At 49.9% G+C, this 14,736-nt stretch overlaps 1 protein-coding gene across 2 annotated transcripts in view; it reads left to right on the top strand.

Moving 5' to 3' along the window:
* PPP2R5D (protein phosphatase 2 regulatory subunit B'delta) overlaps positions 1 to 14,736 on the top strand; it is a 46,439-nt gene that overhangs the window by 23,718 nt on the left and 7,985 nt on the right. The window contains exons 11-14 of one of the 2 annotated variants that reach the window (XR_012158346.2): positions 1,900 to 2,070; positions 5,638 to 5,765; positions 8,169 to 8,270; positions 11,914 to 12,003. Coding sequence is in view for 1 of the 2 variants with exons in the window: in XM_073339878.2 (XP_073195979.1) it covers positions 1,900 to 2,070; positions 5,638 to 5,765; positions 8,169 to 8,270 (401 nt within the window). In the remaining variant the exon portion in view is untranslated. The remainder of the gene's footprint in view (positions 1 to 1,899; positions 2,071 to 5,637; positions 5,766 to 8,168; positions 8,271 to 11,913; positions 12,004 to 14,736) is intronic. The other variant, XM_073339878.2, reaches the window with a different exon arrangement.

Below are 14,736 nucleotides of genomic sequence, written 5' to 3'. Positions count from 1 at the left end.
CGAGCTGTCCCTGCATAGCTGACCCCTTGGAATGGTGGAAACATCATGCAAGCAGCCTTCCTCTTGCTGCTGCTTCTGTGCCCACTACTGTTCCCTCCGGCTGCTTGCCTGGGCTACGCTCAGCATTTCAGGCTTCTCCTAGGAATTGCTGAAAGACTGGTGTTTCCAAAATGTTTTCAGTTGTGCAGCACCAACCAGGCACTGCAGCCATGAGTGTTGTGTTCAGCTTTAACCAGTGCTATCTGAACAGCCTGTAAGCTCTCTCTGAACATCCACTGACACTTCGGCTTCATAACCCCGGTTGTTGAACTACAAACAATGTTAGTTAGGAGAACTGCTCTTGCAAAGCATTCTGTTTGAAGCCAGCATGTACAGTTTTCATGCAATGCATCTCTCCCAAATCAGTGTTCAAATTGCAGACTCTGCAGCGTGTGGCTGTATCTGTTTCAGAAAGAGATTTGATTTGGAAGTGACTGGCTAAAACTTTCACTCAGTGTATTCTGGATTCTGACTTTAAAGGTACCAAGTGTTGGTATTTGGCATTCAATGGATTTGTCACATCCCTCTTGGGACAATAGGTTAGCCAGATCATGGTACGTTGAGTCCAGTATCCCTCCCCTGCCAATACCTGATGCCTCAGGTGACAGTGGACACCACCCCTGCCCCTCCCCTCCCCCCATATTACACTCAGTAAATGGTACACTCCTGCATGTGGAAGAGAACTTCCGTTCTGACCCCATGGTGATTAGTTTACACCCAGAAGCATCAGTTTGGATCATCCGAGTCTCAGCATCCCTATAACAAACATGACTGTTTGTAAAAGTCTCCAGTCCCTGTCATGAGTCTCCTGCAGCCGTGAGCACCACATGGCAGCTGCATTCCCCTGGAAGCAGAATTTCTCTCTGTTGCTCTCTATTCACCAGCATGTCACTTTGAGTAGCCCCTTGTTTTCATGGGGACAGAGTGAAAAGCAGGTGATGATCACTTTTCCCTGTATAGTCTGAACCCTTAGGACATGGGCTAGTCCCAAAATGGGTAAAGCTGGGGTCAGAAGGAACTTTTTAGTCCAAATTACCAGAAAACCCACTCATTACCCATGCAGCTTTCCTCTGGGAAGGAGCAGGGGACGGGGGAAGTAGTCTCCCTGCTTAGTGCCCTAGCTTGAGAAGGCTGTCAGCCGCCACGCTGGTGGGAATGATGAGAAGCTGAGCAGAACAAAGAGGGTGTAGCCAGGGAAGAAGGATCTATGGCTGCTGCTAGGTGGCACTCCTGGTCACAGCCAGCATCTATGCACTCCACCTCTCTGTGCAGCCAGATCCTGTCCAGGCTGCCTGCAGGGAAACGTGGGGATAGGCGCCGGATGGTATAGGTGCCTTCAGCTTCTGGGTCTGCAGCCCAGAGGATCCGTGTGCTGGAGAGGTAGTCAGTGGCTCTGGCAAGGTAGGGAGAGGAGAGAGGAGCAGCAAGGGAAGCTGTGCTCCTTCCGAGTTGAGGAGGAGAGTCCAGAAGAGAGTTCACCCAGTGCCTGTCCTGTCTCGTATAGTTCAAAGGACTGCCCTGGACACTGGTATTCTGAGGGACAAATACCTTGATGGAGCCCTCTTTAGTGCCTCCTAAGGTCTGGGAGGACAGAGCAGTTCGAGACCTCTGTGCTGGTGGAGGCTCTCTGGATGCAGAGCTATGTGGGAGGGGGTGGGGTTCAGAGGCATGAAGGAGCTGGTGTTTTGTGTGCCTAACCTGAATGAGTCAGAGACTGAGTCCATATGTACAGGCACTGCGTGCTGCGTCTGCTGCTGTGTGTGGGACGTGGCTGTGCTGGGTTTCTGTGGTCGGGGGTGCTAGACAGTACTGCCAGTAGGTTTGCACTCTGCTCCTAAGCTCCTTTCTTTACCTGCTCAGGTGATCGTGGGCTTGCTGAAGTTTTGGCCGAAAACGCACAGTCCCAAGGAGGTGATGTTTCTGAATGAGCTGGAGGAAATACTGGATGTGATCGAGCCCTCCGAGTTTGTGAAGGTCATGGAGCCCCTGTTCAGGCAGCTGGCCAAGTGTGTGTCCAGCCCACACTTCCAGGTAGGTTCCAGGCTCAGCAAGACCATCTGGCTTTGCTTTGCACTCAGGTCCTGTTTTTAGGGTGAATCTGAGACTCTGGAGCATGTTTCTGTGATCACTGCTGCCACAAAATTTACCATAGACTCCTCTAGTGATCAGGATAACTCCTGAGGATGGCACAAAATTAGGAGGCATTAGTGAGCCACCAGACCAATAGTTTAGGAAAAGTAGGACTATGAATGTCATCCCAAGCTACCGATCGTGTTTTCCCCAGCTCTGAGTGTTACAATGTTGAGGAGCTAACGCAGGTATGTTGTGCTGCCTCTTGTAAGTGGCCGATCTGATGCGGGGGGTGGGGAGATGGGCCCCATTCAGCTTCCTCATGTCCTTGAGTACTGTGCCCAGGCCCTTTTGAGATCAAATTATCTACTTGTCTACCGCACTGGAGGATGATCAGCCAATGAGACTCTCTGTTCTTATGAGTGTTCCCAGTGTTGCACGCCCGCAGAAAGGATACCTTGCACTGCACTGGCCTGGTTCTGGGGGCAGCAGATCATCCATTGTGGAGATCGAAGAGGGAGAGAGCAGAAAGGATGGAAGATCTTCATGGTCACTTGATGGTTCCATTTTAGGGACACCCAAGGGGAGCTGGGGAAGGTGGAAATGTTAACACCATGATACAGTGCTGAGAGGCAGGCCTGGTATTTTTGGGATAGAGCCATTCAGCAGCTGCTCCTCTCCACACCCTTCCGCTGCATTGCCTCTTGTTGTTTATCAGTGTGACATGTGGTTCACAGATACATACAAAGTGGTGGTCTGTTCCCCACACAACTCACAGTGTAGGTAGACACCACACAAAAGAAGGCATGCATCAAGAAAGTCAGGAATTAAAGGATGGCAAAATAATGCCTATCAACATGGGTTTTGTGGAAAATAGGTCTTCTTGAATTAATGTGATACAGGTTTTTTTTTATGATATTACAAGTTTAGTTGACAAAGGTAATTGTGTTGACATAAATTGCTTAGATATTTGTGAGACATTTGATTTAGTCCCACATGATCATCTGAAGATTGACACAGTACAAAGTCACTGTGGCCCATGTTAAATGGATTAAAAATTGGCTAACTGATAGATCTCGACAAGCAATTGTAAATGGAATCATCAGCTGGGGTTCCACACCAGTCAGTTCTCTTCCCAGTGCTATTCAACATCTTTATCAACAGTCTGGAAGAAAACATAAAATCATTTCTGGTAAAGCTGGCTGGTGACCTAAAAATTGGTGGGGTGGTAACTAAAGAAAAGGACAGGTCAATTGTATAGAATGATCTGGACCAGTTGGTCACCTGAATAACATGCATTTTAATACAGCCAAATGCTGGGTACAAAGACTGTAGGCCACACTGACAGGATGGGGCCTGTATCCTGGAAAGCATGGACTCTGAAAAGGACTTAGGGACATGATGGAAATCCATCTGAACATGGGCTTCCAGTGCAGTGCTGTGGGCTAAGAGGGGTAATACAATTCTCGGCTGTATTAGCAGGGGATATTGAGGAGGGGTAGGAAGGTGGTTTTACCTCTGCATATGGACAGAATTAGTGAGACCATTCCAGGATATAGTGTCCCATTCTGGTGTCCAGTAATATTGAAAAAATGAAGAGGGCTCAGAAAAGAACTATGAAAATAAAGATCTGTGAGGAAAACACTGCCTTACAGCGAGAGACTACCTTATCAGAGAGTTTGAGGTGACTTGGTCATAGTCTAGTGCCTCTGTGGGGAAGAGGTGTCTGATAGCTGGCTTGTTAATCTATCAGACAAAGGCATAACAAGATATAATGGCTCAAAAGTGAAGTTGGATAAATTCAGATCAGAAATAAGGCTCTTTTTTTTCTTCTTTTCTTTCTCTTTTTTTTTTTTAACTGTGAGGGTAATTAACCATTGGAACAACTTACCTAAGGGTGTGGTAGATTCCTCATCATTTGGAGTCTTAAGGCTAGATGTCTTTCTAAAAGATATACTCCAGCTCAACCACAGAGCAGGAATTACTGGATGCTATGGCCTGTATTCTACAGGAGGTCAGGCCCAATGATCACAATGTTGCCTTTTGGCCTTAAATCTATGATGCTGCAGCTGAGCAGGGACGTGCAGGGAGAATGGGCAGGGACCTGGCGTGATAGAGCCACAGGCTTGCTTTGTTTTTCATTTGGGGTTTTTTGAGAGAGAAGGTTTCTTCTCTCTTCCCTGAAGGAAGGGTGAGGACTGTTGCTGAAGTGCCCTCATAGGATAAATTTTTACTGCACAGTTAACCCAGGCCCTTATGTGACTTTTAGCCCAGAGTCCCCATACAGCCACACAGGGTTTGGAGGTGCTTTAACCCTGGGCTTAGCTTACCCACCTCCGGGGGGGGTTAGAACCTGAGCTCTGCTTTAACTCAAGCTGGAACATAGTCCTCCAGTCCATTCCCACAGTCCCACTGAAGGACCAACAGGTTCTCCCACAGTTGACAGAATCATAGAGTGTCTCCGATAAAGAACCATGGGATATCTCCCCAGACACACACGGGCGAGTGCAGAAATAATGGGGACACAGTAACACAGATGGGCCTTTGCAGTGGGGATCCTCAGACTCAGGGTAGGCTAACCAAGTGCTGAGACCTAAGTGCCAGTCACCAGGGTTAAGTGTGCAGTAAAGGCATAGCATAAGGGGGAGAGGGTAAAGGAACTGGAGAGCGGGTCAGGGAGGAGTCTTAGCCTCGGGAGCTATATGGAAGGTGGTCCGGGGAGCAGAGAGAGACAAGAACATTAAGGTGGGAGCCAATTTGTGCAAGAACCCAAAGGTGAAGACAAGGGACTTGAGTTTTGTACGGAGAGCAAAGGGGAGTCTTGGGAGAGATTTGCGGAAGGGTCTTATGTGGTCAGAGAAGCAGGCAGGGGAAAAGGTTTTGACAGCATTTTTGGTTGAAGAGAGTGAGGTTGAAGGGAAGGAAGTTGCCGTGAGGGAGGTGAAACATGGTGAGGACAAGAAGTTGGGGACAGACAGTAGTGGAGAGAAACTGACCAGGCTTAGCAGTGATGTCAGTTTGGAGGGTCAGGAGGAAGAGGGAACACAGAGGGATGCCCCTGTTGGACGGGGAGGGGAGGGGAGATTCCAGGGAGGAAAGAACTCCATTTTTAGCCCTTGTTGAGCTTTGGCTGGAGGCTGGACAGTATGAGGAAGAGTTGTTGGAGATGTGACTGAAAAGAGAGTCATCAATATAACAATAGTAGCTGAAGTCATGTGACCAAATGAGGCTACCCAAGGCATAGCCCTGAGGACCCGACCTGCACACGGAGAGGAGGAGCTCTTGGTGTAAATGCAGCAGAATGTAAACTAGGAAAGACCAGAAACCAAGGGATGGGTCTCTCCAGGCAGAGGACCATTGCCAGAGGTGGCAAAGACAAGCTCCTCAGCCGGAGCACTGTCGAGTCTGATTTCTTGGCTGGGTAATGCCAGAACTTTTGCCTGGTTGGTGATGAGTGGAATTCTCACATGCACCCTATGACCTGTCTGCAAGGAGCCGGTACAGAGATCTGCTTCCCTCCTCCTGCAGGTGGCAGAGCGAGCGCTGTACTACTGGAACAACGAGTACATCATGAGCCTGATCAGCGACAACGCAGCCAAAATTCTCCCGATCATGTTCCCGGCACTCTACAAGAATTCCAAGAGTCACTGGAACAAGTAAGTCCTTTCTGTGTGTCCGGGGGCCATTAGGAATGAGTGAGTGGGCATCCAGGATCGCGCAAGCCTGCTGCTGGCTGCAGGGGTGCTGTTAGCACACGGCTGCGGTGGCACGTTGTGGTGCTGCCGATGGCTTTGGGACAGAGAGGAGGCGTGGAGCTCAGATACCACGGGGACGGGTAGACTAGATCTGAAAGACCCAAGGAGACGACAGCAGCCTGGGCCTGAACATGTCATTTTGGGTGGCTGTTCAGCCAACCCAGTCCGTTAGATGACTGATATCTCTAGCCCTTGGAGTCTGACTGGTAGGTGTGTCGGGATTGTCTAGCCCAGTTTCACAAGCCACGGAGCGCTGCGGCCTGCAGGGCTGAACAGAGGCACTGGTGAATGTGCTGGTCTGGTGTCTCCAGCTGCCAGGTAACAGAGAGAGCACTAAGACAGCACAACCCGCAGGACAGTTGTACTGCTGCAAATGTCTTCACACTGGTGCTTGGCACCAGATCCTCATGTGACCCTCCCACCACTCAGCTCTTCCTCCAACTGTTGTTAGCTGTTTCAGTTAAATAGGGGTTAAGAGAGTTAAAAGACTGAACCCCCTGTTGCTTGGGTGAATGACTTAGGAAGCTCACACCACACATCTGAGACCCCTGAGGGTACGTTTGCAGGGCCAGCAGAAACTTGCGGCAGCAAGTCTCAGAGCTTAGGCTTGCCCTACAGCGCTTAAAATAGCTGTGCAAATGTTCAGGCTTGGGCTCTGAAGCCTGGGGAGGGGGCATTTCCTGATATTTCTGTGGGGGGAGAGAAGGCAGGAAAGCCCTCCCTCCCCCTGCCCCTGGGCCTTCTCTGTACACTGGAAAGAGGCAAAACTGGGGAACTTTTAATACAATTTAGGGGGAGCTTGATGGAGCTGGAATTCAGTGTGTCTGTAATACAGAGAAATTGGCTGCAGAATAAAAACTGTTTGCAAACTATTGCACCATTGTCTGTTTCTGCTTTTGCTCGCCTCTTCACCATAAAGAATCAGAAAGAGGTACAAACCTAACTGTTCCCTTTGCAGCTCACCTTAAGGGGCAGGGTAAATGTTAAGCTCACCAACAGGAAAGGAAATAGTAACTGTGGCCTTGGTTTTCACACCAGTACTTCTCACGCATGCACTTCTTCATGTAGTTTGGCCCACCTTTCTCCCATCATGATTCAGAAATGTGCTTTGCACCACTTGACAGAGCCATTTCCAGGGGTTCTGAGGTTTCTTTTCTCATTTGTCTAATCTTCCCCCTCCTTTGTCTGCCTTTCTCTCCTGGTACTTTCCCAGGAGCAGCACAGGACAGCTCTTGTACTTTTTCTGCCTCTTTCCAGTTTGTGATGGTATTTTTCTACTAGTCCTGCTTTCTCTCAGAGCTTTCTCACTGCCACCCTTGCTTTCCCGGAATGGGCTGAGGGACCCAGAAGTTCTCCCCTTCCTTCCCCCAACTCAGTCACTTTGTGTGTCAAAAAATAACACTGAGGAGCTATCCCTTTATTGCACTCTGTTCCCAAAGGCAATTAGCATCCTGAGTCCTCTTTCCTGGCTGAGGAGGGAGCACAGAGAGGTGAGGTGAGGTGACTTACAGGAGCCAGACTGCATCCCTTGTGTTACTAGCCCATGCTGCTTCTGGGCATGATTCCAATCTGTGTTCTGATTTCCCAGCACCATAAACAGGCAGGGCACTTTCAGACAAGACACAGTCCCTGCCCCAGGAGCTTACGGTGTAGTGTGAATAAGGCGTGACACAATGCAAGCATCGTTGACACCAGAGGAGGAGGTGGCTTGCTCTCTCAGTGCACAGAGCACTAGTTCCCGGTTCCAAATTGCTATTAAGTACCCCTCCTTCAGAGGTGGTGTACGTTCCAGTTTGCTGCAGCAGCTGCTGTACACAGTAACTGAGCTAATGGAGTGAAGCCATGTGGGGAAATCAAACAATCCGGCTGGTACGTTGCAAACCCCCGTCACATGCAGCTTTAAAACTGTGTTGAACAAAGCCCTGTAGGGAAAATCCCCAAGCTGTCCCCCAGCTTCTTCCATCTCTAGCTACTTCGACTATGTGATGCCCAATAGGAAAGGCCCTGGAGGCTTGAATGCTGATTTCTTGCTGACATCTGTGTTGGGAACTACCAACGCAGCAGCATTACTAGTTACGGCTCCATTGAACTGAGCCCCAGTCACTGTGACGAGAGGTCCCTCGCCCTGTGGAATAATCAAATGGATTCAGGTCTCAGTTCTTTTCACACTGAGTACAGGGACCACAGGAAGGGCTCTGGTCAAGCTCTCACAAGCAGAAGTGATGTCTGTCTCCCTCCCAACAGGATAAGGGACAGGCACCTTGATGTTACCTGTGACCCAGTATCCCTCTTCCATCTTTGCAGGACGATCCATGGCTTGATCTACAATGCCCTGAAGCTGTTCATGGAGATGAACCAGAAGCTGTTTGATGACTGCACGCAGCAATACAAGGCAGAGAAGCAGAAGTGAGTAGCTTGGGCAGGTGCCTCCCCACAGCTGATTTAAACTAATATCTGAGTCTCCTTGACCATGTGGTGAAAGTCCTGGAGGCAAGTTAAAAGCCAGTACGGTTAGCAGTCAGGTTTAAGTGGTTGCTCAGGTCAAACAGGGACTGTTCAGAATCTAGGGAAGCCAAAGGGAAGGAGTATAAATGAAAGCAGGAAAAAAGCAAGATGGAAATTAGGATGGCAGAGCAAAAAGCTAAAAACAACTGAGAAATCCTGTCAGTCTATCAGAAGCAGGAAGCCTGTGGCAGAACTGGTGGGTTTGCTGGGCCATCACAGAACAAAGGGATAAGTGGAGGAGGAGAAGGACGCTGCAGAGAAACGAAGGCCCTGATTCGGCAGTGCATTTAAGCACCTTCTCGTCTCCCATTGACTTCAATGGAACCTAAGCACATGCTTAAAAATTAAGTCTCTGCTTAAGCGTTTTGCTGAATTGGGGCCATAATGATTTCTTTGCAGCCTTCCCTACAGAGGACGTTTGGGGAGGTATCTGCTGTTCTCATATTATAAAGAATTGTCTGGGATTAGTTGTCAAAAAAGGAGGTGCTGGAATAAATTGATCAGTTAAAGGGGCTCTGGTCCCCAGCCCCTAGTGATACATCCAAGAGTTGTGAAGGAATGTAGGAATGAAGTGGCTGAGCTGCTAATACGTACATGCTTGTTAAAGTCAGGTACTGTACCAAGGACTGGAGGGTAACAAATATTGTACCTATTTTTAAAATGTCTCTGGGGGTAGTTACAGCCCTGCGAGCCTTACTTTGGTACTTGGTAAGTAGGTTGAAACTAGAATAAAAAATACCTAGTAAAACAGGATAGGCTGAGGAAAGGCCTGCATGGCATCTGCCAAGGAAAGTTCTTCCTCACTGACCTAGCAGAGCCCTTTGAAGGTATCAGAAGAACAGTGGATAAAGAACAGGATGGCATCATTTATTTTGCGTTTCAAGTCGCTCACAGGAGGCTAGTAAGGAAACAAAGTAGCCCTGGGCTGAGAGGTAAAGTTCCGTCATGGATCAGAAAGTGGTTAAGAGAGAGAAAACGAAGAGCTGGGATAAATGAACTTTGTCACACTGAAAGCTGATGACAGTGAGGGTTTCCCAAGGGTCCATACTAGGGCTGTTGCTGTAAGAAGGAATATATCTGTAATGTAGGTGGGGTTGCCCAGCACTTTGCATTAAGGGTATGTCTGCACTGCAGCTGGGAGGTGCTTTCCAGTGCAGATAGACAGACTTGTTTGCTCTGCTCCAGCTAGTAACTCAAAACAGCAGCGTGGCCGCAGCTCAGGCAAGCCACCCAAGTACAAACCCGCCCAGCCACCTGCATGGAGGTACTTGGGTGGGAGTCTGAGCTGCAGTAGTAGACATACCCTAAAACACCTTGTTTTCATTAACTTATGACTTTTCCACACTTTAACTGTTCCAGCTGACATTTTCCATGCAGGGGGTCTGGCTCTGACTGCATGGTTTTAGAAAATTTCAGCCAAAATTGGTCAGAGAACATAAAATGTATGGAAGCATGGAACTACGTTGTTTTGCTCATGTTAAAAATTTCTGACAGCCTGGTCTGTGAAAAGCTGTATTCTTCTGCCCCCCCCCCCCGAACCTCCCGCTTTGGAGCAGTGATTTGAAATGTGGCAGGAGGTGACTTTTGTGGCAGGGATATGCCTCTTGAGATCCCATGTGAAAATCTGCCCAAATTTTACCCAGTAGAGATGTGCGAGAGTTTCGCAGCTAAATTCCCCAAGGATTCGATCTACACTGGGCATGCTTCAGCCCAGGGCTGAGCAGGACTTTCCCTGCAGTTGCAGCTCTGGGCTGTGCTGGGTCCAGGCACTGGTCTGAGAGCAGGGAGATTCTTTCCTGTGCTCTTAATGATCCCCTGGCTGCTGGGCCCAGGCAGTGTGGAGATGAGAGCTGGCTGACTCCAATGCAGAAGGGACAAGAGCCAGACCAGCAAAGTAGTGGGGAGAGTAGATTGGGACAAGGAGCCTGAGGGGGAGGCTGGGACTGGAGCCTGGCAGGGGTGGGGAGAGGGACACTGGGCCTGGAAGTTAGGGTGAGGGAAACTGGGGCTGGCTGGGCAAGGAGACCAGTACTTAGAGCCGGGGAAGACTGGCACTGGGATTCTGGGAAGCAGTATCAGGGGGGATTGAGACTGAATGAGGAACCAGGGGGAGACTGGGGCTGAGGACCCATGAGGGAGTTGGAGCAGAGAGAGACCTGACAAAGAGCCGGGCTGCAAGGGGAGAACTGGCACTAGCTGGGCAAAGAGATTGGGACAAAGAGACAAGGCAACGGACACGGGGGACACTGAAATTGGAGCCCAGGGAAGAAGATTGGGACTGTGAGTGAGTGGGGAAGGAGCCTGGATGAGGAGCCAGGAGGAAGGAGAACCGGGCCGGGATATGCTGGGCTAGGAGACTGGGACTGGTTGTGGGGGAACCTGGGATGGAGAGTCCAGAGGGGTGAAACTCGGACTGGTTAGGTGAGGCATACAGGGACCAGGGCATGGGCAGTCATGCCTAATGGTTAGAGTCAGGTGCCTAGAACTGGAACCAGGACCAGAGCCAGGCACCAAGCCAGGGGCCAGGGCTAGATCTGGAGCCAGGTGCCAAGCTGAGGGCTGGAGCCGGAGTCAGCATCAGCGGTAGAGTCTAGGAACAGGGACCTGGAGTGAGGTAGGAAAGCAGGAACGGGGAGCAGATGGGAACTTGGATAAAGAGGGCAGAAATCAGGAACAGGCTGGGAGGCAGGAAGACAGGGCTCAGGAATCAGGCAAGTAGACAGTGTCCATAGTACAGTAGTAGCCAGCCCAGGATTTACCTTGGACAACCTCCTATGCCTCTTTTGGGTTTAAGTAGTGCCTCCCAGCCAATGAATGAGGCTGGATATTCTCCCCAGTTAGGAGCTTTGTGGAGGGGACTTTGTGAACTAGAGCTTTGCTAGCACCCTTCTCTACTGGTTTGGGTTTTCCGCTGGGTGGTAGCTACGGCAGAGCACTGTCTGCGGGCCTCGGTTCAAGACCTGTGATTCTTCACAAGGAGAATGGGACTGGGATGAAGAGCTGAGGTAGGGAAGAAACAGGACTGGGGCCAAGCAGGTTGTAGGGGACAGGGCAGAAGAGTCTGTGCCCATTAGAAATACTCCCCTCCAGAGCCTGAAACGGAGTCCACGATTCCTGAGACTCACCGTTCCTCTGCTGTCAGTAAATACCTGTGAAATCGACTGGGGAAGTGTGTGTCTCATTCTCTAGTGCTGGCCCACATAGAGGAGGATAATCTACTAATGCTGTCAGTTATTCTGTTAGCTCAAGTTGCAGAGGTCAGTGGGGTGGTTCTAAAATTTCCAACCCAGCTGATGACCATTTGGGGGTCAATTTGATGCCACATGATGGAATTTGTGTGTTTTCAGCTTGCTTTTTTCAAAGTTAGCAAGTTACATGCACAAAACTGTGTTCAAAGAACATTATTAACATTGCAAAGTCAAGCGCTTAGAAGATAGGAAATGCCAGTGTAAAGGTTGCCTGTGCAATATTAATTCGTCCCTCTTGTGCATATGTATTATAATAGTGTCTGTAATTACATGATCACGTGCTGTTTTTTCCATAGGACCCTGCCCCATTCAGTGAGAGACTGAGGAGAGGAGAGATTGAGAAGGATGAGGACTGTTTAGGTTAGAAAGAAGAGGGCACATAGGAGGTATACAAAATAATTACAGGGATAGGGAAGGTATGTTGGATGTTCCTGTTCACCTTGTGTCATAGCACAAGAACAAGGGGTTGTCGCATAAGGCTGATAGCCAACCAATGTGCAACGGATAAAAAGAAACTTATTTTTACACCAGGCATAGTTAGCCGTGGAACTCACTGCCACAAGGTATCACTGAGGCCAAGAGTTTAGGACGATTCAAAAAAGGATTAGACATTTTTCCCCCAGGGCAGATTGGCAGAAGCCCTGGTGGTTTTTCACCTTCCTCTGCAGCATGGGGCGCAGGTCACTTACTGTAGGAGTCTCTGCACCTTGGAGTCTTTAAGCCATGATTTGAGGACTTCAGTAGCTCAGACATAAGTTAGGGGTTTGTTACAGGAGTTGGTGGGTGAGATTCCATGGCCTGCGTTGTGCAGGAGGTCAGACTAGATGATCATAATGGTCCCTTCTGACCTTAAAGTCTATGATTTAAATGGTTAATGACCACCCACAGTGCCTGCCTCTGCAGAACTGATCACTTCCCGCACCTTGCAGCCGTGCAGCCACACAACCTTTGTGAGCAGCACTGGGCAGTTCAAGGCATGCCCATTTCCCCTGGGCCATACACTGAGTGAGTTGATAGCAATGCTGGTATCCTTTTCTAGAGCCCCATAGCCCTTCGGGAGAAATGAGGCCATGCACCTTGATGTCCAAAGAGCGATTAGTTACTCCTTAAACAGGGTTAAGCTGCTCAGAAGGCCAGACCTTTGGAGAAAAATCAGAAGGTCAAGCCCTATAAGATGGTGCATCTGGTCCTCCTATGAACTAGCTGATCGTCTGTACCTCAGTAGCTTGGGCCTGGTGCATCTATAGGGATGGCAGGCTCAGGAGCATGTGTCCACACTGCCTTGTGTGAAAGCTGAGGGGCGGCTGGGTGGAGTTGTGGACACGCCTTCATGATCACTGTCTGGAGCCTCTCGCAACTGTGAGTGCCAACCTCAGGGCAGATGGTGAGAAAACAGGGCCAACACCCCAAGTTGGTAGTGTGTTCTACAATTAGATTTCACCAAGCCAGTAGCAAATGTGAACTCCTGGATCACTGTACCAGTCTTACCATGAAGTCACAGGCAGTCCCCTTAGACCAGAGGTGGGCAAACTACAGCCCGCGGGACCCTCCTGCCCGGCCCCTGAGCTCCTGGCCCAGGAGGCTAGTCCCCCGCCCCTCCCCGTTGTTCCCCCTCCCCCGCAGCCTCAGCACACCGCGGGCACAATGCTTTGGGCGGCAGGGCTGCAGGCTCCTGGGGCACCACAGTTGCAGAGCCCGACCTGACCCGGTGCTCTGTGCTGTGTGGTTGTAGCACCGCCAGCCACCGGTGCTCCAGGCAGCGCGGTAAGGGGGCGGGGGGTTGGATAGAGGGCAGGGAAGTTCGAGGGGGTGGTCAGGGGCTGGGGGTGTGGAAAGGGGGCGGGGCGGTCAGAGAGCTGGAAACATGGGTTGAATGGGGCCAGGGGTCCCGGGAGGGCAGTCAGGAAGGAGAGGGGGGTTGGATGGGGCAGCGGGGGGCAGTTACGGGTGGTGGATGGGGCAGGAGTCCCGGGGTGGCCGTCAGGCGGCGAGAAGCAGGTGGGGTCGGGGGCCGGGCCACGCCTGGCTGTTTGGGGAGGCACAGCCTCCCCTAACTGACCCTCCATACAATTTTGGAAACCTGATGTGGCCCTCAGGCCAAAAAGTTTGCCTGCCCCTGCCTTAGACTCTCAATCTATCTTGCCACGCAGGCAAACTGAACTTAGTGATAATGGTCACCTAAACCAAAAATCACACATCAGATTGCTCCCAGTCCCAAGAGACCAGATCTTACCCCAAAGACTACACTGGCAACCAATTCTACAGTAAACTAAGTACAGGTTTATTAGCTCACTCTTGTAGCTGGTTGTGGAGCGGAGGGAACTGAGGGGGTAGGGTATCTCTACCCTCCGTTTGTAGAACGCAGGGCTTTCCCAGCCACCGACTGCTCAGAAAGGCTTTGTGCATTCTGGCTGGGCAGGCCACTCCCACAGTGTGTCTGTACAGGCAATATAGTGGGAGAGTGAGTAAAGGCTGGTACGTGGCCTCTTGTAACATCAGATGGAATTAAAAAATGTCCTGCTGCAGGGCATAAAACCAGTCTCTGACTGATGGGAGTAGGAAGAAACTTCCCTTATGGAATGGCGTTGCACATGTATATCATAGGACTGTAATGCCAGTCAGCGTGGGTTTATGGGAAATAGGTCTGGGTAAAGAATCGCAATTTTGTTCTTTGGTGAGATTACAAATTGGTCAATAAAGGCATCTGCATAGATGTAACCTACCGAGACTTTTGTCAGCATTTGACTTAGTTGCGCACTGTACAATATCGGCAAGAGCGCACATTAAGTGAATTAACTAGCTAACTGACAGGTGTCAGAAAGTAGCCCTCAACGGGGAATCATCATAGAACAAGGGTATTTGTAGTGGGGTCCTGCAGTGATTGGTACTAGGGAGGCACTAGTCAGCATTTTCAAGCGTGATGTGGTAGTAAGGATGAAATTACTGCTGACGCAAAGAATGATGGAGTAGTAAATAACACTGAGGAAAGGGCTCAGTGACACACAGCAATCAGGATCTCTTGGTAATCTGGGCCCAGTCAAACAAAATGCATTTTAATGAAGCCCAAATGCAAGGTCATACATCTTGGAACAAGAAATGCTGCCAGTCCCTTCAGAATG

Source organism: Lepidochelys kempii, chromosome 3, assembly GCF_965140285.1.
Source record: "Lepidochelys kempii isolate rLepKem1 chromosome 3, rLepKem1.hap1, whole genome shotgun sequence".
NCBI classification, from domain to species: domain Eukaryota; kingdom Metazoa; phylum Chordata; order Testudines; family Cheloniidae; genus Lepidochelys; species Lepidochelys kempii.
Note: the sequence above shows the minus strand (reverse complement) of the source record. Positions and strands in the feature narration are given on the sequence as shown.